We start from the raw sequence: 25,664 nt of genomic DNA on the forward strand, positions 1-25,664 counted from the left end.
TGCAAAAATTATACTTGTCCTGTCAGAGTATCTCAGATCTTTAACTAGTTCCCCCCAACCCCTACAGCAGAGACTTTTTCCAAATTCCATCTGTAACAAGTACAAACACAAAAGCCAGCAAACCAAACGTAAGTACTGCTGAGCTTGATCACATGTACAAAATGACTGTTGTTATTGAGAATCTTTGACCTTTATTTTGCAATGGAGTTTGATGCATTGCATCATGTGGGTTAAAAAGATAAATGTGAACAAAAGAGATTGGTTAAACATTTAGATTCAAGGTAGCAAAACAGTTTAGGATTTTAAAGCTGAACAAAGTTGTATAAATGCTTGTTTCCAACAAACTACTAGAATAAACAACCTTTCTCTTCATCCCCCGTTGGACAAAAACACTTTATAAACATCCAGTGGTGTTCAGAGATGTTCTGGTAATGCAATATCCAATAACTGAAAGACATAAAAAAAAAGCAGAGTCTTGTCTCTTTTTGCTTTTACCTTGAGATGCCCTCAGTTCTTATTCATGAGCTGACAGGTAAACATGTACCTTATTTAGCCTAACTTCACCTTTGCCCTTTGCTGCTCTGTTAGTTGGCTATTCTCCTGTGCATGTCACATTTCATCCTGATTTTACTTTGTGGCTATGCATGTGCTGTTTGGAGTTTGTCACCTTCACCTTTTTTCCATTAACTGATTTGAACACCAGTCCTTTTTATAAGACATATCTGATTATAATAGAATCCATTAAATGAACATGCTATGCTGATGGTCTTGGACGGTTCATCTGACAGGAGAACACGAGAGCATTAGCAGGGATGACTTAATGAGATACCAATCGGCAGAACCTCACAAGGCTCGAATTAGTCCTGCCTTCCAGGCCTTGTAGCTTGCCAACACTTGATCAACCATTTTGCTGCTGCAAGTAGAGAAGTCAATTAGTGTCCTCTGTCTCCTTCCAGCTAATGGGGACAATCACTGAAGGTTGAACGCACCGCAGCCAAGAATCTAATCTCGCATGGACAAGCCTGGGGCTTTCAAGAGCAGCAAAACAACAATCTGAAGAAGAAATATGATGACTTGCAGTTGCTTCTTAAAATTTGGCGTGCGCATCAAAGTCATGGGACGCAAAGTTGGGTGGGTACAGTGAAATTAAAAGTGGTGAAGACATACGTTATAAACCACAAGATTCCACAAATACAAACAACTGAACGAAATTCCCTCATTTTGCTTGAAAAATTGTTTTTTTTTTGTATCTACTAAGATTGTCATTGTCTTACAACAAAAAATTGCTTGATAATCTGAAACATTTAAAAGTGACAATTGAGCAAAAAGAAATCTTTAAGGGGGATACATTTTCACAGCACTGTTTTCTTGGAGATATACTGAATAACATTTCCATCCTCATTGACCACTGAATCTATTTAACCTCTATGCCCTCCAACACGGTATCACTTGCAGAAATACAGTGACTTGACGACGACACCTCCGCTCTTTCCCTTTAACTAAACCTGGAGTATAACAGAACAAATTGGAGCATAGAAACACAACGGCCAACCTTTTTGTCCTTCCAGTAATATTCAAGTGAGAAGACATGACGGTCACACCCCGCCAAGAAGAATCCTCGCTTGTTTCCTCCTTAATCCTGATAGACATTTCACTTGGATTGTCTCGGGAACTTGTTTGTCACCCAGATTTATTTTTATCCCACATTTGCAACATGTTCTATTCCACAATCATCTTTCTCTTTTTCTCTCTCTCTGCTCTGACCACCTGTACCTGCTCTCCCAGAAACAGTGACAGCAGAAACAAACGCAGAGCAGGGCCAATTTCCTGAGTGCTGCTCATTTAATTACTGCAGCGACAGAGAGGCAGAGCCTGTCAGAGCTTTAGCCCAGATCAGCATGCTCCCTCATAACAATTTGCTGCCTTTGGGGTGTACGTGCGTGTCTGTGTAGGTTGGAGCCACTGCATAGGCTTTCAGTCCTGAAAGCCTTTGTGGCCATATGTTCAGAACACAGTATATATGACGGCAGTGCTAAAAGGTCAGATTATCAGAAAGACTGAGTCTTTCAAGGACAAACTGTCATCTCGTCTGCAGATAATGTGGGTAACAACCATCTCATTGTGCCTCACTGCAAATTATCTTCCTGCTTGGTTGCAGTAACCTATGTAGAGTCTCTTCAAAGCATCAAAACATCCAACATGAACGCATCTACTTTTCTTTTGTAGCATTGTAAAAGAAGAGTCATATTTTCTAAGGTCTTTTGAGGATCGATCTGAACACTGAGGAGTCTTCAGATTGATCAAGTGAAGTGTTCTGATCGGATCACTTCAAGATTGTTCCAGAAGTCTTTAAGACCTCCTCTGCAGCTGTTAGCTGTCATTCACTCCAACAGAAACAAACACCCGCACCTTAGTGATCCTGTCCCAGATATAGCCAGACATGTCCTGACAACTCCTTGACATAACATCAGTAAACCGCATCTGTTAAAGTTCAGCAGTGGTGCCTCTCATATAAGCTACACCCTGCTCAACATTTTATGCAACCTGTGGTGTTATAGGACACCTCTAAAAGGACTCCAGACATATCATATTCTGTTCTTCTCTTCTATTAGATGTGAAAAATGCATTACTAATGTTGAGGTAAAGTGAAATTTAAGCTCTCGGGTTTCTGTCTCTTTCGCCACGCTCTTCAAATCCAGCCTTCATCAGCTGGGTAGGTCTTGAACATGTCCTGGCATGAACCCCGTCGCTGTTTAGCCAGATTAATTTTACATGTTGTTAGGCAGAGGATAATATGAAGTGACTGTAGCCAAAATAAAGCAGCAAGTACAGAATTTAGACAGTGTGGGTGGATGATGATTATTAATGTTATTTCCTAAATAATGAAGCCATAAGCTTCTTCTACAATTAATATTAAAAAAAAGTCTTAGTTTTGACATTTACATAGGTTTGCCAGTTATTAAAATGCCTGACACTAAGCTAGAAAAGCTTTGATCAAATTAAACAGGGATTTAAAAATACATATATTTATTGGGTTTATTTCAAGTAACGGAATTCTTTTGAGTTTTCCTTTCCCCAGTCTTGCACATTTCTATAGACTCAAAGGTACCTCAACTATTATTTAATTTGTTTGTAAAGGTGGTCATATATTTGAGATGACCTAGAATTTTCCAGCTCATGTTCTTACATAGGAGATCTTGTGTATATATTTATGAATAGAACCTTTTTGTCTGTGTTCATATTTACCGACTACTTAAGCTGAAAAGCAGAAGACTCATACTGGTTGATACTTGCTGTCTTTTGTTCAGAGGGAAAGTCTTGGACAGCTTAATCCTCCCCACCCCATTTATTCAACGTGCTTACTTCGCAGCTGCAACTTTAACATTGCGTTATTATGCTTGCAGCCTGATATTTGCCCACGTGAATATCAAAAGGTAATGTTTGCTTCACTGACTGTTTGGAGTGATAGCATGATTGACGACTGAAGATGTTTTCGTATTTTAATCATTAAAAATGTTCCTTGACAGGTTGTGACTTAAAGCAACAGGGTGTGAGCTGCTTGGTGGTAACATCCAGTTCAAACATGTGCAGTAACAAATTTGCTCTTGGTAAGCAAATTCTCAGCTTTTGCATACTATTTGAGTTCACTTTACTGGGTTAAATGTAATAATGATCTGACATAGAACGAGGTCAGTCTTTTTCTGCATGAAACTGATCGACTAAAAGGCCGTGGAGTCAGTCTTTGCTCCTGCAGTTACAGTATTTTGCACTTTTGCAGATCCAGAGCCGAGATCTTCACACTTTGCGTTTAACTGCTCCAAATATTTTGCAGTGCTCTGCGAAATTACAGTTTGCGTCACAAACAGCGGCCCACAGAAATGTGATAGCCTGCCTGTGCCCAGACTGGATCTGATCTTCAGCTGTCTGAGGACTTTTAAAGACTGACTCATGCAGAGGTGCTCAAGGTACGACTGCCGCTGACTCGCTCTCACACACGTATATTCTTGGCGTCGTTCATTTGCTGCTTCGAGTGGGGGAGGCAACAGGGTAACAGTCTTACTTTGAAGCCGCGACTCGGCAGGCTGACAGGAGTCGATGATAAAGCTCTGTTTGCAGCTGTCTCTTCCTTTTCATCTACCTGCATGATAATATTATCACACTGTCTGCTGACTTTTGAAGTCTACACCATGAAATATATGGTTGGTGACAGACATACAGGCTTTCTGTGTTGTATTTTCAAGTCACTCACAAGCTAATGGGCACTTCATAAACTGTGTTTTCAGTTTCTTGCATTAAGACACAGTTGACCTGAGGAATGCTTTGTAAGTTGGATCTAGACACATCAATCATTTGAAACACAAAAGCTCAAAGTTTATTTTGCGCCTACAGTCAACAGTAAGTCAATTTAGCATAAAAATATTCAATTTTTCAGTGTTCTTTTATTCTCTTCAGCTTGTCCCACAGGTTTTCTGTACAATTAGTGTCATGAAACGATGGTGTGAGGTGGTGAGGCAGATGCTTGAGACCCAGGTAGAAATGAAAATGATGATTTTAATGGTGAGAATGGCAAACAAAAATCCAACAGTCCAAAACCCCGGCAGCACTGCTGAGCCAGAAACAGGGGCTCAACACAGGTAGCAACAGAGCAAACGAGTGGACTGACACAACTGACTGAGGACATAGACGCCAAATGAGACGAGGACCCGACAGAGATGCTGGGACACAGGTGACATTAAATACACGGGAGGGTAATCACAGAAACGAGACACACCTGGGAAACAATCAAGGGGAAGACAGGACAACACGAAGACTCGGGGACACAGAAAACTCTAATTAAATACACAGAAAACACAGAACATGACAATTAGGTCTTGGAGCCTAAGAAGAAGGTGGATTTCGGTCAGGTGAACCATTACTTTGTTGATTTAAATTGGTTCAATATGGCCAATTTAAAGGTTTATCACAGAGTTTATTTTTGCTATGCACCCTAATATGGGTCCAGTTAATTAAAGAAATTGCCTGAAAGCTCAATCTTATTCTCATCTAACCAAAGCTTAAAGTCCTTTGGTAAAAACTTACACATTTACATCCAATACAAAGTCATGTATTACTTATTAAACATTCTGAAGCAACATTGTTAAAAAAAGAAATGTGTAAATTGCAAATGTTTTCATTGCATTTATTGATGGCATTGAAAAGATGATATGCCTCGCAGCATTGTACATCCTCAGTCCAATTTAACAGTTACAATAAGGTCATTTCCCTTGTATTTGTCCTTTTTTTAGGCTGGAAACAGCTGAATTGTAATGCATTTTACATATATCTACCACAGTCTAGGTCGTGTTAGATATTTGCAACGGCCACACAGTGTGTGTTCTCTGGCCCTCTCTGTGTTATGACTCAATAACGGGACGGTGAAACCTGGCCTCTCCACCAGAGAAAACAGAATCCAGGAATGCGAAGCACAAAACATAGGTCATGTGTATGTACTAACCACTCAGTATATCTGATCTAATCCAAGATGCTCTTGCAAAAAATATACATCCTGAAAGGCAATCCTTTGTGTTCATGAGCCAACGTAACTGGGCAGGATTCCCAAATACCACATGCTGAGAGGAATGTACGTAAAATCTTAAAGACATGCTTCTTCATTGTCTTTCCTTCTTTGTGAATAACTCATCACTTGTGCAGTTAGATGGGTTCTGGGTTTCATTCTATTCATGATCAAATTAATTGCAGTTAATTTCCAACAAATATACATTTTTACTGTCTTCAACAATAATACTTACTGTAAGTTGTTTGCTTATTATTAGTATTACTATAAAAAATATTTTTAGTTTAATGGCAGAAATGCAACAACCTTTCAGAAGAATTTTGCTTTTGCAAAATAGGTGATAAAGGTGAAGTAACTTGATGTTCTTAGACAACAAGATAGCATTCAAAGCTGGACTTTACAGGCCTTTCAAGCCTCCAATAGCTTGACGTACCAATACTACAAATAAACACACACAAGCATGCATGTGGGGAGATATGCACCTCTTAGTAAATTCTTGATTTTTCATGTTATATTATTATTTGAATAAGTAAGCATGATTTCTGTTTTCGAAGCTGCCTCAGATCTGAGTCACCCTGCATCAGGAGATCCTTGAGTGAGCAGAAGAGAGTCATGTAAATACAGCGACACACAAGGTCTCTCATCTGTGCATATTTTTCATTCTAAGCTCAGAGCATAAATAACTTAGGATGTTCGGCCAAGCTTTGCGCATGAGTTAAATAATAGAATACAGCTACATTAAGAGGCAGGTACTGTCCTCAGAAACTTCGAAACCATCTGGTTCGAAGTCCAAATGAATAAAGTACATCCGGGCACATTAAAGCCAAATCATGTGGAGGAAAAAAATAATAATTTCAAATGATAGGAATGCATATAAAAAAGGATGAGACATTCTGTGAGCGCTGTGCTTCATGTTTGTGGGTGAGCCAAGGCTGAGCCAGAACCGACAGAGCCACAGTCCAGAGGAAAAAGACGAGGCCAAGACAAGTTCCTGTGTGGGTTCACATGAGCAGGGAGGGAGGCGGCATCATGGAAAGTTTGTGGTTTTTCTCTGACAAGTCTCTTCCTGGTAGCAGAGTGGGATGGGCAACGAGTTTCACTGACTTGTTTTTGTGCAAGGTGATCGCTCTGGCTGAGCCACACCTTAGACACTCAGGGTGACATCAGTTTGTTTAGCAGCTACACCCACATTTAAAGAACTCCTTTTCTACACAGGTAGTCTGCTGGCTGTTCTGCAGAAGTGATTATTTTTGTTGACTTTAATTGTGTGTACAAGTAAAAAAATATATATATGATGCTCCAGTCAGATAATTAATGTTCTGAATTGGGCGTATTCAAACACACAGTATGCCACAGGAAGCAATACCGAGATGTAAAAACATGTTTGGCTTATTTAAGGTAAACGCTTATTGTCATGTATAGGTTTTTGTATATGTGCATGAAGGTGAAGAGAAAGAGAACATTTAAAATACAAGAAACAGGATAAAACAAAAACAACTAAAGTTGAACAAGTTTAGAAAATAGCAGAGTGCTGCGACAATTTAGAACCCATCCTGTTTTGTTGACCCTGTTACATATTTAATGCCTGTTATATCATTTCAGCTCATTACACAGATGAAATGAGGTTAACCAAATAAGATGAGGTTAACTCCCTGGTTCAATTTATAACAGTGAACTTCAAAGCCACCACTAGGTAATTTTAGGAGAAAAATTCTAAAAACCCCCCCCAAAAAACTAGAGAGGATTATTTGTTAATCTAGAGAAACATAGTTTACTATAAAACCCATTGAAAAAGCTTCAACATTATTAGTCGAAAGGAGAAAAGACCTTCAGCAGGCTCCTCTTTGGCCAAATAGCCACACTAACAGGCATAGCTCTGTTGAGGGGTGATGGTGGTGGCATTCTTTACTAATTGAATCATTTCCATCAGAATTTATATTCATGGCATAGTTTGAACATGGTGATCACAATGATTCCTTTCAGATCTCACACTACACCTGGACAGGCAAAAGATCTCACCTTGGTTAGAGGAGAATGGTTCCTGCCCACTGTCTCCCTGTCCTTGCTGTCGATGAGTGATTACTGCAAAAACAGGGAACCAATGCAGCTGATTGAATTCCTTCGGTATCTAGCATAAAATTTGGTTCTGTTGGATTACAATTTTGAAAGAAATGATTTTGCAATTTGATTTGAATAGATCAGACTGATTTCAGTGATTCTTCTAAACAGTCAGATATGAATTGGAGCCATTTGTTTTTCTAGGCACTGAGAGAAAAACAAGTAGAAAACTAATTTACCTCTGATTTTTCAATAATCTTCAGCTCTTTGCACAGAGAGCACAAATCTACTCGGTCATGCAAGTACATTTTTTTTTATTCCAAGTTCAGAGTTGCATTCTTTGGTGACACATTAATTTTACAGGAATGATAAACTGGAACCTCCCCAAAGAGTCAAACTGTTATCTGTATTCAGGAAATGTTCACATCACTGCTTGTACGTTTGGGGGGAAAAGCTGCAGACATTGTTTTGTCTTGTGTCTTGATGAATGAAGCCAATGTTGGTTTGACTTATTTTTGACCCATGCGTGTTGTGTTTCCTGGTCTTTGTGCGTTTCTTTGTACCCGGGGTCGGTGGACATGCAGTGTGTGTTCAGCCTCTCTCCACAGTGGAACAGGAATGTTTTTAGGAAAATTCTGCCCACGCAAACCAGCAGTCCAGATCTCTGTGTTCATTCCCAACCTGACATTCTTTCCTCCACTGGAGTTCACAAGTGGTTGCGAGATAAAAGCCTCCATTCATTATGCTAGCTGAGAACCCGGCGTAATGACAGGATACCCCACCCCTGTCTGGCAGCAGCCAGGGCCATATTTTACCCAGCTCTGGAGGCCCACACATTAAAAACAGCCTATGCTACAGCACATTGTTTTCTTTTTCAGGTGCTCTGTGTCCACATCACTTTCTGTCAATCAGAAATAGCAGGAAAATTCAGGGGTTTCCAAGTTTAATTATTTCTTACGATTATGGCCTTTACCTTCTTTCTCTTTCACTTTTATGGTGTTTGACTTTTATCTCGCTTGCCGAGCTGCCAGCATTCAGCTATGCACACCCACAATCCCTGTCGGTAATGAGGCAGCTGCCTGTTCACAGATGTCTGTGTGATACACATGTAGACCATTATGTTTGCTTGCAAAAACCTCTTCCTTTTTTCCGCTGCTACTGCTGCGTAAAAGCAAACCATCTTACTACATTGCTCTTTTCAGTTTTATAATGTGCCTGTTGCCACCGTGCTGGTGTTTGGCTTGTCTCCTTAATGTGTTACAGTTAACTTTAAAACTGGTAAATGTGCAGCGACATTTTATCCTAGCTCAATTGTTATTTCTCCATTATCTTCAGTTCATGTTGGGTTGAAATGTGACCTAATTTTATGTTAGAAAACTCCAGGACATTTGTCATGCACTTCTGGTGTAGAATTTTGCAGCAAGGTTTTAAAGGTATTAACAACTTCACTATTCAGTATTTGTCTTGAGCTGAGTTAAAAACAAACTAAACACTAATTATTAAATATACCTAAGGGATTAATAAAGTACTGTTGAAAAGAGTTGAACTAAACTAGCTAGTGTGACTATCAGGGACCAGAACTATCATCCTAACTGCACTGGCTGTCCTAATAAATACACACACCATGTTGTTTTGACAGTGAATATGTGCAAAATGAGCCTTGAGGTGCTCAAGAGGGGCTTGTACACAATCTGCAAAAATAAGTAAATGGTTGCATTTTTTAGGTCTGGATAAGTGTGGAAAAACATTTGTGTTTCCAGACTTTGTTCCTTCTCATACTGTCTAAACATTATATCCATCTCTAGAGTCATCTGCCCATCTATCCAGATACTAGTGGATCCATCATCCATCCTTTTTGTCAATTTTCCAACTCGCACCGAATGGATGGATGGAAATACAAACATTTTTCACATCCTCATCCAGACATGGAAAACACTAATCAATATCTGCCAGATTGCTTAGAATTTAAACTACACATAGTTTTTAGAAAATGTCCGTACTTTGGCCGAAACAAAGGCAGGAATGTGGGCGTAATCTGAAAACAATGAACTTCAGATACCATGTAAAAAGTAAAACAGATATGATATGTGATGGATTTCCCTGCAGTGTTGGCATGAGGTATCCAAAACAAAGTGGGATCTGTGTGTTCGAATATGCACAGCAGAAACTCGCAGAATATCCATGACACACTGAAAAGCCTCTGTTTCTTAAAAGAGCAAATGTGGCTGAAACTATTACTAAATGTGTTTTTGTTGATGAGGCTGGGGGGTTCCCACATGTATGAACTCGTACAGGGTCTGAGGATTTCCCTGAGAGCTGTGGCCGTTAGCTCGGCCAAGAGCAAGGGAAGTTTTGCAACAGTGGTTATCGAGAAGTCATTGCAGAGGAATGCTTTGACTGAACATGCATAGATTGTTTGAGAGAACAATTCCTGTTTGCAGAGTTTATTGAACCAAACAACTTCTGGGACAGTATCTTTAAGTCAGAGGAGACCAAATGTAGAAATGTTTGCCCATAATGCACCGTGCCATGAATAGAGAAAACAGAATGCAACATGTCAGCACAAACTTCTACAACCACAAGCTAAGACAATTGTCTAGCTCAATGGCAGACAACTGATGACGTAAACCAATTTTATAGCCACAAGGCCTGGTCACCTTATAGTAGTGTACATAGTTAGATGTATAAGAACATGTACATTTAAGAGCACAAGAAGCAAATAAAACCCAACTCAAAGTTCATGGGGTCAAATATTTGAGGTAAAATTAATTAATGACAATAATTCAGCCTTAGGAGAGTCAAAAAGGGACAAATTTCTACAACCAGAAGGAAAGTTAAGTAAAGTTTTTCACAGTGACGTAAGAAAAAACATCATCCAGAAAACAACTACTTCAAGTTATTTTTGCCAAAGGCTGTTCTACAACATGCTCAGTCAGATTGTGCACTTCGATTTTTTTTTCCATCACTGTGTTTACTGTATTTTTGAAGTATGTGGGTGTTTTCTGTGCAAACCTAGCCAAACACATTTGAGTGTAGCGTGTGTCTCTGCGTGCCTTTGGGTCAGTTCAGTGTGCTTTTCCTCTGTTTGATTGCATCATGATTGAAGAGCTCAGCAGGTCATCATGACTGCATCTGCAACAAGCAACCAGCAGCAGTCTGTATTTTTCCACTGATTTTAATGACCATGTGAACATTGGACCCCCGAGAAGAAAATCAATACAAAGTTACCTCCTGGCTGTTAAACAAGGTCACACAAGGTGTGTTTTTTCATCTGATCGAGACTCCTCCTGTTCTGTATTTGACCAGACATGCTTGACTGATGGTGCTAACTGCTATATAATGAACTATGGTAAAGTAAACAGCTGTGCTCACCTTTCTGTCTTCATCTTTCTCATACACAACCACCTGTTTTCCAGCTCAGCTTTCATTATCTGACCTCATAAAACAAAGAACCGACTCCAAACACGGAGCGCTAGAAAACAACCACTAAGCCCAAGTTACAGTTTACTAATTTTACATCGAATTAAAGTTTTAGCATTTTTGCTTTTCATTATTCTCAGGGAAAAAATGATCTCTTCCCCCCAAAAAAATATACATTTATTGGATAAATGCTTACTATAGTTGATGTTTGCTCCCAACATTGTGACTAAAGTATGTTAATGGCATTTAATCCGACATACCATTTGAAATTTGATTTAAAAAGAAAAAAAAACCTTGAAATGTGATAAACTAAGTGATCTTTGGGATAGTAACATTTTAAATGCTGAAATGTGCTTTTCTCACTAGTTCTTCAAAAATGGAAAACAATGCAATGCAGGTAGGATACTGACTGCTTTTATGCACTCTGAACAGACCCAGTCTGCCTCACACTTCAGCATGCATTTATACCAAACATATTTTTTTACCCCACTCTAAATCCTTGTTTATGGGAAAGACCGGTGATGCTGATGTCAGCACTACCACCTCACTGTCACCAGTTGTATGCTTCGGGTTTTGGCTGCGCCGGCCCTTCTGCTTGGAGTTTGCATGAGTTTTCCTTTCCATAACCCAAAGTGTGCAATTTAGGTTAATTGGGGATTCTAAAATGACTGCAGGAGCATCTGAGTGCATTGTTTCTCTGTTCTGACCTCCTGACAGATTATAGCTGTGATCTGTTCAAACTCCACATCTGGAAACAGTGGGAAGGAGGACAGGGAGGAAAATCAGTATAGGGAATATTGATGAACCTGTGAAGATGGCGTGATTTGTCTTTTGTGTTGGTATTATTATTATTATTGATTGTGAAACCTGCATTCTAACTGTATCTACTGATTCCCTCTCTGGTTTATCGCCTCGGTGTTATCTCTGTTTTGTCATTAGTTGTATTTGCAACTAAACTTACTAAACTAAAATATGTTTCTGATCACCACTCTTTTTTTCTGTGTGTATTTCCTATTTAGTATCTGTTCATGAATCAAGCTCTAAAATCTGTGGCCTTCATTTGAGCTCAGAGGCCTTTACTCTGATATTTATGAATAAACGTTGGTACAGCACATTATCTTTACAAATCAAGTCGTATTAACTCGTATTATTAACTTGTATTTAGTTAATAAAGTGCGGGAGGAAACTAACATTGAACATGACCTTGAGCACAACAGGTCTACAGTGAGACTCAGTGGGGATGCTTTTCACCTGGAAGGACAGGAAGGATGGTCAGTCTTTATGGAAAAATAATGCATTTCTCTCCATTTTATTTATTCAAAAAACTACCGGAACACGTAATACAGGATGTACAGCACTACATGTTCCACTGTGTTTAATGCAACACAAATAATCAGATTAGTAATAAATAGCTTATATTTGTGTCTTATTCTATGCGGTTTGTCTTTGCACTCAATATTGAACTTCTTGTCCAATACTTAAACTATGCTCTGTTTCCTGACGGCCAATAGTATAAAATTCTAATAAAATTTGACAAAATGTGGGGCAAGTTATTTTTTTCTGCAATGTACTAAGAGCATGTTAGTGCTCTTAGTACTAACATGTACTAACATTTAGTGCTCTCCAAAGGGTTGTGAATACAGCCCAAAAAAATCATTGGCTGCCCTCTCCCCTCACTGGAGGACCTGCACAGCGACCGCTGTCTAAGAAAAGCACAACACATCACAAAGGACACTTCTCACCCCGGACATTTTCTGTTCACACTGCTGCCTTCAGGCAGAAGATACAGAGCAACCAGAACAAGAACCAACTATCTCAGAGACAGTTTCTACCCGATAGCAATAACAAAACTAAATGCAATCAAAAACAACCATTAATCATCATAAATGATGTATGTGAAAATGTGGCTGTTCTTATTTATTAGGTTTTTTGTTTTTGTTTTTTGTATGTTTTTTTTTTTTACCAGTTATTTGTTATTTCTTACATTGTGTGTGAATTGTGAGACAGTTATTTTTTTTGTTTTTAAGCATATGCACTGACTGATGGCACTTTTAAAATTTCGTTGTTCTTGTGACAATGACAATAAAGATTTATCTATCTATGTTATGTAGACATTTATTTATTGTTTAGTTAGGCTACATTTCAAATGAAGTTAAAAGTCTACAATAAACTAGCAAAATGATATTGTCTTAGTGTTGCCGTAGAATCCATATTGTAAGAATTTCACCGTCCGGATTTGTTTTTCTACTCGACCAGTCGTCGCTTCCTCTTTTTTTCTCTTCTGCTAGCCACCCGTATTTCCGACAGTACGGGAACGCAGCACCATTTCACGCCAGGCGCCTCTGTTTATTTTCAGCACGGTGACGTCAACGCTTCCCTCCTCCTTGAATGCGCTTCGTCAGTGCGCGGCCAAAGCCTCTGATTGGTCGGCTTTGGTTGCCGTAGCGCTTAGTGACGGAGATGTGGGGGAGGAGGAGCAGCGCCTTATAAAAGCCCTGCTCTCCTCTATGAAACCCCCACTCTGGAGGAGAAAAGCAGACAAGAAGGGTTGGTTCGGGTTTTCTAGCGGGACCTCCCCCAACCTCCCTCTCTCTCTGTATTTACCAATAAGAGGCACTCGTATCTCCAACACGGAGCATCTGAGAAAACCTCATTTTACCTCGACTAATAAATGCCAAGAAAAGCACCAACGAATCAGGATCGCTGCGCCGCAACGAGAGGAAAGACGAACTGTCGGAAAAACACGTAAAAAAAACAACAACAACAAAAACAGCAAGAAAAAAACCGCACGGATCGTCGCCGTGGCCTTTCTCAATGCATCCCCTTTGTGCCCGTGGAACGATGAAACCAGAAATAAACGCCGCCGTCGGGTTTCTGTCGAGATTTCTGAGAGTAAAAGGACACGTAAACGACCGACAGGTCCAAACGTTCAGCCAAAGCTTACAGGACATTCTGTCAGGTAAGAGAACCAGAAAATGATCCAGATGCGCACATAGTTCACCTCCGTGCACACAAACATTTTGTTTTGCACTCTGAATTCATTCAGAAGTGTAAAAACTCGTCTTTTAACATTTGAGTCGAAGCCTTTCTTTGTTCTCTGAAGTCTCACTATCAGCGCCGCTGCTGTTTGCGCACATCGGAGAGGAGCGAAAACAAGAAAACCGTGAGCGCCATGGGTGATCGGTCGATGATTCTATTCGAGCGCCTTGGTTATTATGTTATATTTTATATAAAACACAGTAAACTAAAAGTGGAAAATCGCGTATTTGGTCGGTGTGGGGGTGGGGGATAAAGAGACGTTCAAACAAGGAAGTGCGCCTCGCTCGACAAAGCTCAGGGAGAACAGAGCCAAACAAGCTACAGTGAGGCCGTTCAATTACGTAATGCACCAGAAAGAATGGGTTTATGTTTAGACATGTACAACCAGGCGTTTAGACTTATTAAATATTGTTATTCAGAAAATATCTAAACTGTAACTGATAATAAAGCTGTTACTAATGCGTAATTTATGCGTTTTTAGTACATTATACTTTTTTTTTGTATACAAGTGATTTGACGGAAACGATTACACCCGATCCTTTCCTATCTGTGTGAGTAGCCTTATACGATTTGCTGCTTAGACTATTTACAGAATGTGAAGGGACATCGTAGGTTTTTGAGTTGAGTTCACAGTGTGTGGAAATGTCCGCCTTTACCCTTTCACGCACCGCCTCTGTTTGGATGCAGTGTTTTTCCACAGAACAGAGCGCCGTGTGTCTGATTTCCTGCCCTGAACATGTTCCGGGCTCGAAACTCTTAAGCTGCCATACATCTGCCTCATACCAGTTAACGCGCAGCAGCGGCTGACCTAAATTTTCTGAGTCCAAGAGCGCCTTAACAGATGAGTTCCAGGACAAAAAATAAGTAAATCATGTACACATAATCAACTGGAGCAAATGTAGGGGCAACAACAAAGTGAACAGTTTAACTAAACTGTTTTATTATCTTATTTCTTCATTGTTTTCTAATGACTGGATTCTGTAGCAGGTTTGCCCAGGTTAAATGCAAATGTTTCTTTATAGATTCGTTTTTTTTTTTCTTTAGATGTTTTTGTGGGTCAAATTTTCCTTTTGATTCACCTTATTTAGTGATACTTTGTATTTAATCAATGTTTAGCAAAATCTGGAACTCAAGAACCATGAGATAAAAACGAGCTACGTTCTGGGCCCTTAAACTAGGCCAGAAAATCTTTTGTGCTCGAAACCAACACAGTCGCAGGGTGTTGTGTCTGCAGGCTGAAAAGCCGAGGGCCTTTGAAAGAGTTGGGGCAGTGAGTTTGAGACCTTGACGGCTGCAGAACTGTTGGCTTTGTTTAAAGACTCAATTCAATGCCCTTCTGCAGAGCCACATTAAATGGAAAATACCCAGTGACCTGCTAACTGGGGCCTTGACGTGCCCACATAATGCATCTTTGGCATTTAAGGTCAGCTACAAAACACATAAACAACCTGCTTTGGTTAAACTCTTAAGGTTAAGCGCACAGTCGATTGCTTACTCCCCCCCTCCCACCCCCAGTGTGCCCTGGTTTTTAAGAATAGGCCCTGCTGAGCTGATCATTTCCCAGCTGCTCCGGGGTTTGTCGGCAGCTGCCTTTGTCGCTCAAGCTGAGGCCACTCTTTCACGAGTGCCAGGGCCTCCATTAGATTGGCTGTATACAGCCGTCTGTGATAAGGCATGGGGGGGGGGTTAGTGGGGTATTATTCTCTGGATGCATACAGGTGGCCTGTGGGCCTCAGTCTGAACACAATTTTTATAAAAAAAATTTCTGGTTACATTAGTGTTCCCATCACTGGAAATTCGATCTGAACTGCAGAGCGATGGTTCATTAATATACTGTGACTATTGCATGAAAAGATCAATGAAAAGAACAAATGGGGTCTCAAACTGCTCCAATGTGTTATTTCTAAACCACATTGCTAAAACACTTTTAGCACCATTTCCTACTGCTCATCGTTCATCACACTAAAACTAAACAGTGGGAGAAAATTATGCGTCACTAGTTTCACTGGGCATCTGAAACTTCCACAAGGAAAAGGAGATGAAGGGGGAAGGAGGGAAGAGGGGCACAGCCTCTCCCCTTTTAGAGGTGGAGCTTTGTATCCCAGATGGCTGTCTGGGGCACTTTTGGTGTTTTTGTTCAGCCATTCACAGGAGGCTTTTTCTCTTTTTTTTCTGCTGAAGGCCAGAGGAGGAATTGTGCAATTCAGTGGCAGTCCCTTTGTCACGTAGGCTGAGCCTGCCCCTGGCTGGTTGTTTATGGTAGCTTATCATGCCTGCAGCAGGTGGTGGTGTTTTTCTTTCTTCCTTTTTTTTTGTTTTGTTTTGCAGCTCATAACTTTGTCGACGCTCCTTGTTTGCTCTAATTTGCTAGTTCAAATTATTGAATTAATAAAATAGATAAAACAGTTCCATTCATTTCCCAATTTTAGATTCTCACTGGAGTGGAACAGAATTTTAGAAAAACAAAATATTTGCTTGCTATTAAATAATCTTATTACTCAGTAAGTGCTAAATAGAATAGCATAGCACCTTTAATTTTGCTATGAGTTTGTTTTTGTGTGCTTTCAATGATCATAAGCAGACCTCTGTAGCTAAACTCTTTCCATCTTCTCTCCCTTTGTTTCCCCTGCAGAGCAATATAAGCACCACTGGTTCCCAGACAAGCCCTGCAAGGGCTCGGGTTACCGCTGCATCCGCATCAATCACAAGATGGATCCACTGGTCGGGCAGGCGGGCCAGCGCATCGGCCTTACCATCCAGCAACTCTACCTGCTGCTGCCCAGCGAGCTCACCCTTTGGGTGGACCCCTTCGAGGTGTCCTACCGCATCGGCGAGGACGGCTCCATCTGCGTCCTGTACGAGTCACAGCCTGGGCCCGTTGGCATGCCCCTGTCCGCCAGCTCTGCCTTAGGACACGGGTCTGTTGGCCCCATGGTGGACAGTCACCTCAGCTGTAAGGAGGAAATGAGGGTGCTGGGCAGGACCAGTCCCTCCAAAGCCTACAATAACATGATGACTGTGTCCAGTTAAAGTGGTGCGCGGTCAGTCCCAGCCTACTATTGTTCAGGGTTACACAGTGGCTGGTCAGATCATGGTGAGCCTTTTTAAAGCTAAAAATATTAAATGAAATAGTGAAAGAAGAAAAAAAAACAGGATGTGGCCTATCATCCAGGTGATGGAAACCTTGTAGGTTCAATATTTTTCCTTTCTCTCCCGGTTATCTGTTGTGTTGTCATTGGATCAGCTGGGCACTCCGTTTTCTTTAAGGAGAGGCTTTGTGAAAATGGAACTGTTGGGGCAGCTAAACCATCCAACCAACCAGGAAATACCCAAACCCTCCATGGAGACTGGCTCCGATACACCCAACATCCCTCACTTAACTTTCAACATTTTAAAGTGCTCCACCTCTGAAGGGGCTATCAGCATTGACTTTGCACTTTTCTTACTTACTTGTGGGTACTATGGGTACATGTTCAACACATTACAGCAAAAACAGTCTAAATTGTAAGGATTTGTCATCCAGCGATTTTAAACTTTCATCGATCATTAGTTCTTTAGCATGGGTGGGGGGGAAGTTGAGGTTTGGGCCGTGCCACAGCAAATCCAAGCTTAAGGTAAAGAATCAACATATAAGAGCACTTCTATTTTCTAAGAAAACTGTTTTTGGACCACAAAAGTACATTCTTTATCTTGTAGCTATTAAAAAGGCTTGTGGTCTGAGCTCATCTTCCTCCCTTTCCTGTTGCCAATGGTGAGTTAAAGAAAACAAAATATTCCAGCCCTCTGTCTACCTGAAATTTGTTGTGACGCCCAATGATACCAGCGTCTCCCATTGGACCTTCACCCCACATCTTGATGTATGTGTAGCTTTTTTTGGGAATCTCCCTTTCAAGTCAATGAATGTTGTTGAAGTTCACAATCAAGATCCTGCATTTCCCGCCCCCTTTCTCCGAAACTTTGTCATCTCCTGCATTACCAAAAGTAATATTGTAGCAAAGAGGGTCGTGGGAGGGGGTCTGTTTACCCAAATTTTGGTCTTGTGGCCCAGTTTGAGTTGAAATTGAAAGCACTTTGATGTGAGATTGCGTGGGATGTGTACCTTCTCAGAGAAAAATCGCCTCCATTCCATCCATTCAAATGCCAACTTTTGCCACAGCAGTTCTCCTAGTTCTAGCTTTTTTTGTTCTTCTGCTGATGTTTTTCTTAAGGGGCTGTGCAACTCTGAATAAAAAAAAAAAAAAACATTCAGATTTCGTTGACATTAACATTTCATAGCAGTTTTTTTAGTGGGATAAAGAACATGTTTGGGGAGGTTCTTTCATCCATTTTTATGAACCTGCTGATTTAGCCTAAGTTAAGTTACATCCCTTTTTCCATTAGAAAAGTGGCAATTCTAATTGCAGATTTAAGAAAATAAAGATTATTTGACTCAATCTAAACAAAAAAACAAAAGGTCTGGAACTCAGACCATTCCAATTGACTTTTCTGTTTTTCTTAGCTAGCCCCAAAGTTTAGGGTACACTGCCTTAAGAACTCATTGTAAAGAATTAGGAGTGACTGGTGAGCTTAAGCTAAAATTTGTAATGGCCTGATGTGTTGTGCTGCCTGGACCCTCATTGGGGAGTCCAGTTTCCAGTTTCAGGCAGTTCCAACCCAACTCTTGGTGTCTGGGGGTGTTGGTGCCTCAAAATGCCACTCCTTAGCTCAGACCTCCTGTTCAGCCGAAACCAAGTTGGGATGCTGCTAACTGAACCCCTGTGGACGCAGGTAGACAATGTGACACATATCACCCTTCGTCATTGCGGGGGAGTTGGGTAAGGACGGTGAGGTTGGGAAGCTTGGGTGTGAGAGAAGTTGGGGGGTGCAGGGCCAGACTCTTTTGTCCAGGGCAGCTAAAATCCCTCCAGCCCCCCTCCTTCTGATTTTTATTTTCCCCAACACCCACCCACCTCGGCCAGAAGCCCTCCACCCTCCCTCAGCATTGATGGATAACCAGCACACGTGCATTAGGTGGATTTGGTTGGACGCGAAGGAACATGGATCTAAAAGATGAAGAACTTGAGGGTACTGGGCCATTGTTTCATCTCACTGGATTGTGCTGCACTTAATCACTGAGTGAGTAGCAACTTTGTTTACATGCATACGAAAGAAGGTGGCAGCTGTCTTTGTACCCCCCGCCTCACTTATTGGTTTAGAGGTCGAGTGGAAAACGGTGTGACCGAACAGATGCCGGAACGACTCCGGTTGTTGTTTTGGCATCAGCCACCGGCCAGATCTGTCACGGCAGGCTGGTTTCTACCGCTCATCACCACACTTTGGGGTGTTTAAGCTCCACTAAGCCCCTGAGAAGATCATGGGTGATATAGCTCTAGCCTTTGATGCACTGCAACCCTCCCTCACTCACTCTACCCCCAACCCTTTGCCACCGTTGCTCTCTGCTGATACTCCCTTCAGCAATCTGTGAAATAGCAGTGATTCCATGTTGGCAAGATAGATTGGAGCCTGCTGGGATGGGAGCCCAGCGCTTTGGTTTCCATGGTGGACCGTCATATTTGTTTTTAATAGTCATGCTGCTCCATTTTAGCTTGTTTTTCTTTTTTTTCTTTTTTTTTTTGTCAGCAGACTAGATGTTTTGAGATTGGTCTATATTTCAGAAACAAGATGATTGTCTTGTCTCTCTTTCCTCTCAATGTATTTCGTAGTCACACTGGTAGGGTTTCTCTTTGTTTTCCGTAACTTATCCACATTTTCTCATGTGCATCCACTTTTACTCTTGTAATCTAACAACGTGTTAACATTTGTTTTTATTCTAGATCTAAAACATGAAAAAGAAAGATAAAATCTCTGCCACCATTCAAGTTCCGTACGTTTAAATGGCATCCATTCAGCTCGTGTGCACATAGGTTACAAACTTGTGAGGGCGCTTTGAGTATTCAGAAGTAAAATAGCACATAAATGCACTAAATGTCAAACTGAAGTTGTGACTCTGATTTTTTTTCCCCCTTTGTTTTCTTTTTATTTGAGACACGAGGAGTCTCTCCTGGAATGTATTGCCAAACTCAGGCCTCAAACACTTCGTAAATACTCTTATGGAAAAGTTGTGCATGTTAAGATATGAAACCAGAAGGGAACAGCAGTTTGTTTTTTCTTACTGTCAATGTCGTCATCGAACAGCAGAATTATTGCCACTTTCACATTTGAGGTGTTTTTACATATTATAGAATGTATTGTAACTGTACAACAAATGGTAGAGTGCATAACATTACACATGGGAAGTGCCAATAATTGCTATTCTGAAGTGTTTTTAGATGGTCTTTTCCTTTTATTTTCATTCTGTATTTCATCTTTTAACATGGATAACGTTTTTCATAAGTGAAGCCATTTGTGATGGGAGTGCTGGCAAGGACCAAAGTAGTTTTCTGGTTTAAAAGAAAAAAAAGGAAGAAAAAGAAAAATATTAGTTTCCATGATCTGTAACTATAGGTGTATCCTATTTGTTTTTTTCTTTTTTTGTGATTTCTTTTCTTCTTTTCTGTTTTTTTTTTCCTTTTTTGTTCTTATTTACATATAAAAATGAGAAAATAGACAAAAAAATCTGAGCTTACCCAAGCAGGAAAAGCTGTATCTTGTGATCTCATGTCAGTACATCATTATTGTGTTCAGTTTCCTTTTCCTTGGGTATGTTGCGATGAACTGCTGTAAATTTGTACAGTTCATGTAAATTGATTGTGCGGAAGTTGTACAGATTTCTATATTTTGGAAGAAAAGTTTTTTGTTTTTTTTCTCTGTAATAAAAGATTTCCTATCTTGGCATCATATTCCCTGTGAGATTTCTCATCATTTCTTTTATTTGGAGGATAATTACACAAATAAAAGCTCAATGAAATGAAATATAATAAAACTTGATCAGCTTAAAGTTTGATCTGGAGACTGAGGAACCTGGGCAAAGTCTCATTTTCTGTCTGGTTTTTATACCTTCCTACAAATATTCTATGATGTTAAATTAAAAGAATGCATGTAGTTTTCTGCAGATCATAGAAGAAACGTGTATGTACCTCTCAGTGTACATTGAGCATACTTAGTGATTTGCTTTTCAGCAGCTCTTGATGTATTCTATCAGTCTATACAGATCTGCTAGTGCTTTCAAATGAAAGAATGTGACAGACAGCAGCAATGACAATAAGAAGAAAGCAGCCATGATTAACAAAGAGAGGAGCAGAAGAGGGAAAGGTTCAATTTGTTTACTCAGAACAGCTGGAAATAAGGAAGCGTAAACCTAAACGTAGAAGTCCTGTTTACATACCCCCAAATGAGATTCTTAATCTTTTCCTTTTGTTTCTTTGTGTGTTGCTTCACTTGCTTCCTGTGAATCCAGGTAAATACATTCACAGAATGAGATTATAATATACACTCTTGTGGTTTGTTTACTAAAACATAATCTCACAAGGACAGCAAATGAAGAATAAACCATAAGCACAATGGTGGTTTATTCAGCATCATGTCACTTTTTACATGTAGACCAAAACGTTTGATTTTGGTTTCATCTGACCGCAGCACCTTATTCCACAGACTGCTTGTGGCAAACTTCTGATGGTTTTCTTCTTACTACATTTCTATTGAGGCCAAATTTCACAGAGTGTGACTAATAGTTTCTCTGTGATCAGATCCCACCTGACTTGTTGGGTTTGGTAGCTTAGCAATTGTACCGTAGTCTTTACATTTTAGAATGATGGATCGAACTCACAAGGGTTTTGAGATGTAAACTCCCTTCTACATTGCAGTTACGCACTATTTTGTCCCTGTCTATCACATAAAATAACGCAATAAAAAAACTAAAACTTGTAATTGTTAGATAACATTTTACTAACATTTTGAACTATGATTTTTTTTTTTTTTTTTTGCAAGGTACTACTCTCTGGTTAAATAATCACTTTGTTTCGAATCTTTTTTATCTTCCAAGAACTGTGCCAGTTCTGATGAAACAGGAGGGTAATATTTTCTGCCCTAGCTTTTCACTCTCTTAGCAACAGAGGTCACCCTTTATTGCCCGATTTACCAGAAACTCCCAGTAGGTGTGGCTGATTACCTTTGATATGATAAGTCTGATAACAGTCAGGTTACATATATTCTAGTAAAGATAGAAGGCAATAATATGTGGCGATATATTCTTTGAAGCAAGACAGAAAAAACGTTGTGCTCTCTGTCCTTTTCTAAAAGCTTCTTCCAATTTGTGAGAATCTGAAAGCAATATGTAGCTGATTGGGAACAAAGGCATTTTGAGTGACAGTTTTAGCGTGTATGTGCGGAGGTGTTGGACATCTGGGACTTGCTTTGTAACCATAAAGATGACAGGGTTTATCCCTACTGCAGAGCCATGTGTGTGTTTATTCTCCTCTGTTTAAAGGACTAACGCTATGATGGAGATGAATGCGCCACACAGCTTTCTGCAAATGCATCTACACTGGAAGGTTTTGGGTCTGTTTATGGGGCTGCACCTTTTCATTTTTCTTTTAAAGTCAGAAACAGAGTTGCACCATCAGGACAAGCACAAAAAAAATGCAATTCCATAGTTTATTTTAAAAATAGTGAATGCTCCCAGAAGACCCTGAGCATGTTTCTTGAACAAACGTGTTTCTACAGGCAGCTAAAAAAAAAAAAAAATTGCAGTAGCTCTGCCGCTGCTATTAATGTCCTCTGTGTTTCTCATGGTTGTGTGCGTCACTGAAAAACCCAAGGACGAGAACGGTATTCCGCTTTGAAACAGATCCCTGCCCTGTCTGTCTCTGAGGGTCCCTGGGGTATTAAGGCTGCACCGGTGGTGTCTCTCTGTCCCTTCTGGGCACCATTCATCCTCAACGCTGACATCTGCTTTGCCCTCTTAGCACCCCGCCCTTCCCAGCAGCCTCCAAAAGTTGACAATGAATGAAAGAGAAGACAGAGCGCACTAGCATGGGCAGAGTAAATCTCGAATGCAAGGAGAGCTGACAAAGAAAAGGGTCCGGTTGGCTGAGCTGTAGTTCAAGTTTTATCTTTATCAACCTGTGATGTTACTTGTTGCCACTAATAATTCCTGTGTAGGTGTAAATACTGGAAAGTGTCTGCCTTATTATGCGTTTGGTGTACAGTTGACAAAGAAATAGTTGATCCTATCCTAAGTAAGTATTTAATGTTTGTTGAAAAAGAAATCCCCTTATAAAACTGTTCACACTCCCTCTTCACATGTTACAGTATCACTGAACATGTATCTGATAGTCCTACAAAAAGTAGAAGGACTTGCTAGCCTACATGCAAAATGCTGAGAGTTGGGGAAAACACATTGCCCTGACCACACAATCACCATGGTGAAACGTTGTGGTAGCCGTATCCTGCTTAGACATAGCGGCTTTTCAGATTTGATTGGAAAATGGATGGAGGTAAATACGGGGCAATTCTGGAAGAAACTGTTAAGAGACCTCAAACGACCTGAGACCAGGAAAGGGGCTTCCAGCAGGACAACTGCTGTAAACATAAAAGCTACAATAAAACGATTTAGATCAAAGCGGTCGATGTCTAGACCTAAATCCAGTTGGGAGTCTGTTGGAGGATCTTAAACACAGACTTTCCCATAAGATCTGAATTCAGATCAATTGCTGTTGGCATTGAGTAACTGTTATAACAATTTCAAAACTGTTTGACAGCCATGGTGTTAAAATATTCTCCATGTACATTTCTTTGTTGCATATAAGGGACATGAATTTGAGATTTTATAAAGCTGTAGAAGGTTTAGGAAGATGAGTAACTAGGAAAAAAAACAGTTTAGTCATAGCACAGCTAATCCGAGCTGCAGCAGCTGCCCTGCCGTGATGAGTAAGAGGATAGTATGCCAGTTGCACAATCTAGCTCTGCAAAACAGACCTGAAACATGAAGAACTTTGCACGTAATGAATTCTGGTAGTACAAGTACTAATTAAATTTTGCATGTTTGGCAGAAACCTAGCTACTACAATGCTTTGTTCAACCATTAAAGCAAAACAATCAAAAACACTTACACTGCTCAATATTCTTTTAAATCATATAAGGTTCTTGAGGCTACAGAGATCTGTATGATCATCTTTCATATCAGCAGATCCCTAAAGACAAGTCAAGCAATCTGTCAGATGCTTTGGACCATAAGGTGCTGACTTTATTAAAAATAAACGTGAGCAACAAATTATTCTACTCTTGCGCTAAAATAAACCACAGACAGCAGCAACAATTTCAAGGTGGGGAAACATTTGCTTCTAATTTAGCTCTCTCTATACACTGACCTTTTTTGCACTTTCATGCTATGGTGTCAACTCTTTATATAGCAACAGAGAGCAAAAGGTCATTGGAAATCATCTGATTTTGCTCATTTTCCGCACTCTGCTCGCATTTACTTTTTCGCAACCTTGCAGCTTTGTCAGGAAAAAAAAAACTAATAATATGTCCCCTCCTTTACTCCTTACTTCCCACCAGCTCGTCCTCAGTCTATCTTTAAACCCTTTTCTCTGGACTGCCGGTGTCACCAGTCAGCTAACATTCACACAACTTAGGATTTCATTCCAGACTCTGGCTCCAGGCCTTATTGGGTTAATGTGAAGAGTCTCGGTGGGAGTCGTGATAGCGGGTGTTTCCATTTACAACCAGCTGCTAAAGTCAGAGAAATTTTAGAAAGAAGAGAACACAGGGCTCTTTTTTTTTAAAAAAAATTCCTTATTACGATTAAAATATTTTGGGGAAAATAACTCTTTATGGTGCTAAAATATAAGATTCTTCTGGTTTCTGGTGCTAGGATTTTGAAAATCTATTGTTTATGGTTCAGATTTCCTTTATATCCCAAGTACCTAAACCCTTTAAGCTTTTTTATATCGTTGTTTGTTGAAGAGCTGCTCTTCAGGTCAAACTTCACAACATAAACTTACAGCCAAACATAAACACTTTTGATAAATCTAACCAAGTAGTTATGGTGCTTATGAAACCTACACAATTTTATTTTCTTTATAAACCATTCAGTGCAATGCCTTGAAAACAAATATATCCCTTAAAGTTTTTCATGTTCACATCCCCACATAATGATAATGTCGCCACCATGTTTCATGATGTGTTAGGTGTGGTTAAGGTGTTAGTTTTGCACAACACACTTTATATTTGGGCTATTTTAAACTTGAAATGGGACTTCCTATGATTTATATATATATATATATATATATATATATATATATATATATATAATGGTTTTCTTTATGGACGGGCTGTAATTATTACCACTCAGTGCCACAGAACTGATATTTTCATAGATGTGGAGAGTCCTAAGTCAGAAAAAAGTCATTTGGTAAAATTGTGTAAAACTAGGGATCAGAATGTTTAATACTGGATATATAGCACTAAAACATTCCAACCAAAACTAAACAGAGGCAAATAATATGATTTTCCCGTGTGGAAACAGTAACCGTCTAAGTAGTAGAACATATTGTAGCTGTTTTGATGTTTCTGGGAGCCTCTCCTACAAAATGTTTCTGCCCGCCAACAGTGATACCAGCATGCTTTGCTTTGAAATGATAAGCAAACATGCTAACCACCACCGATGTCTTCA

The 25,664-nt window shown here is 40.0% G+C and overlaps 1 protein-coding gene across 1 annotated transcript; it reads left to right on the forward strand.

The window, feature by feature from the left end:
• Nucleotides 1–13,532: 13,532 nt before the first annotated feature.
• On the forward strand, nt 13,533–20,889 carry btg1 (B-cell translocation gene 1, anti-proliferative). The gene is made up of 2 exons (XM_032590214.1): nt 13,533–13,991; nt 16,704–20,889. Exons 1-2 carry the CDS (start codon nt 13,847–13,849, stop codon nt 17,099–17,101), a joined length of 543 nt encoding a protein of 180 aa, XP_032446105.1. The 5' UTR covers nt 13,533–13,846; the 3' UTR covers nt 17,102–20,889.
• Nucleotides 20,890–25,664: the final 4,775 nt, after the last annotated feature.

Source organism: Xiphophorus hellerii, chromosome 17 (assembly GCF_003331165.1).
Source record: "Xiphophorus hellerii strain 12219 chromosome 17, Xiphophorus_hellerii-4.1, whole genome shotgun sequence".
Classification (NCBI taxonomy): domain Eukaryota; kingdom Metazoa; phylum Chordata; class Actinopteri; order Cyprinodontiformes; family Poeciliidae; genus Xiphophorus; species Xiphophorus hellerii.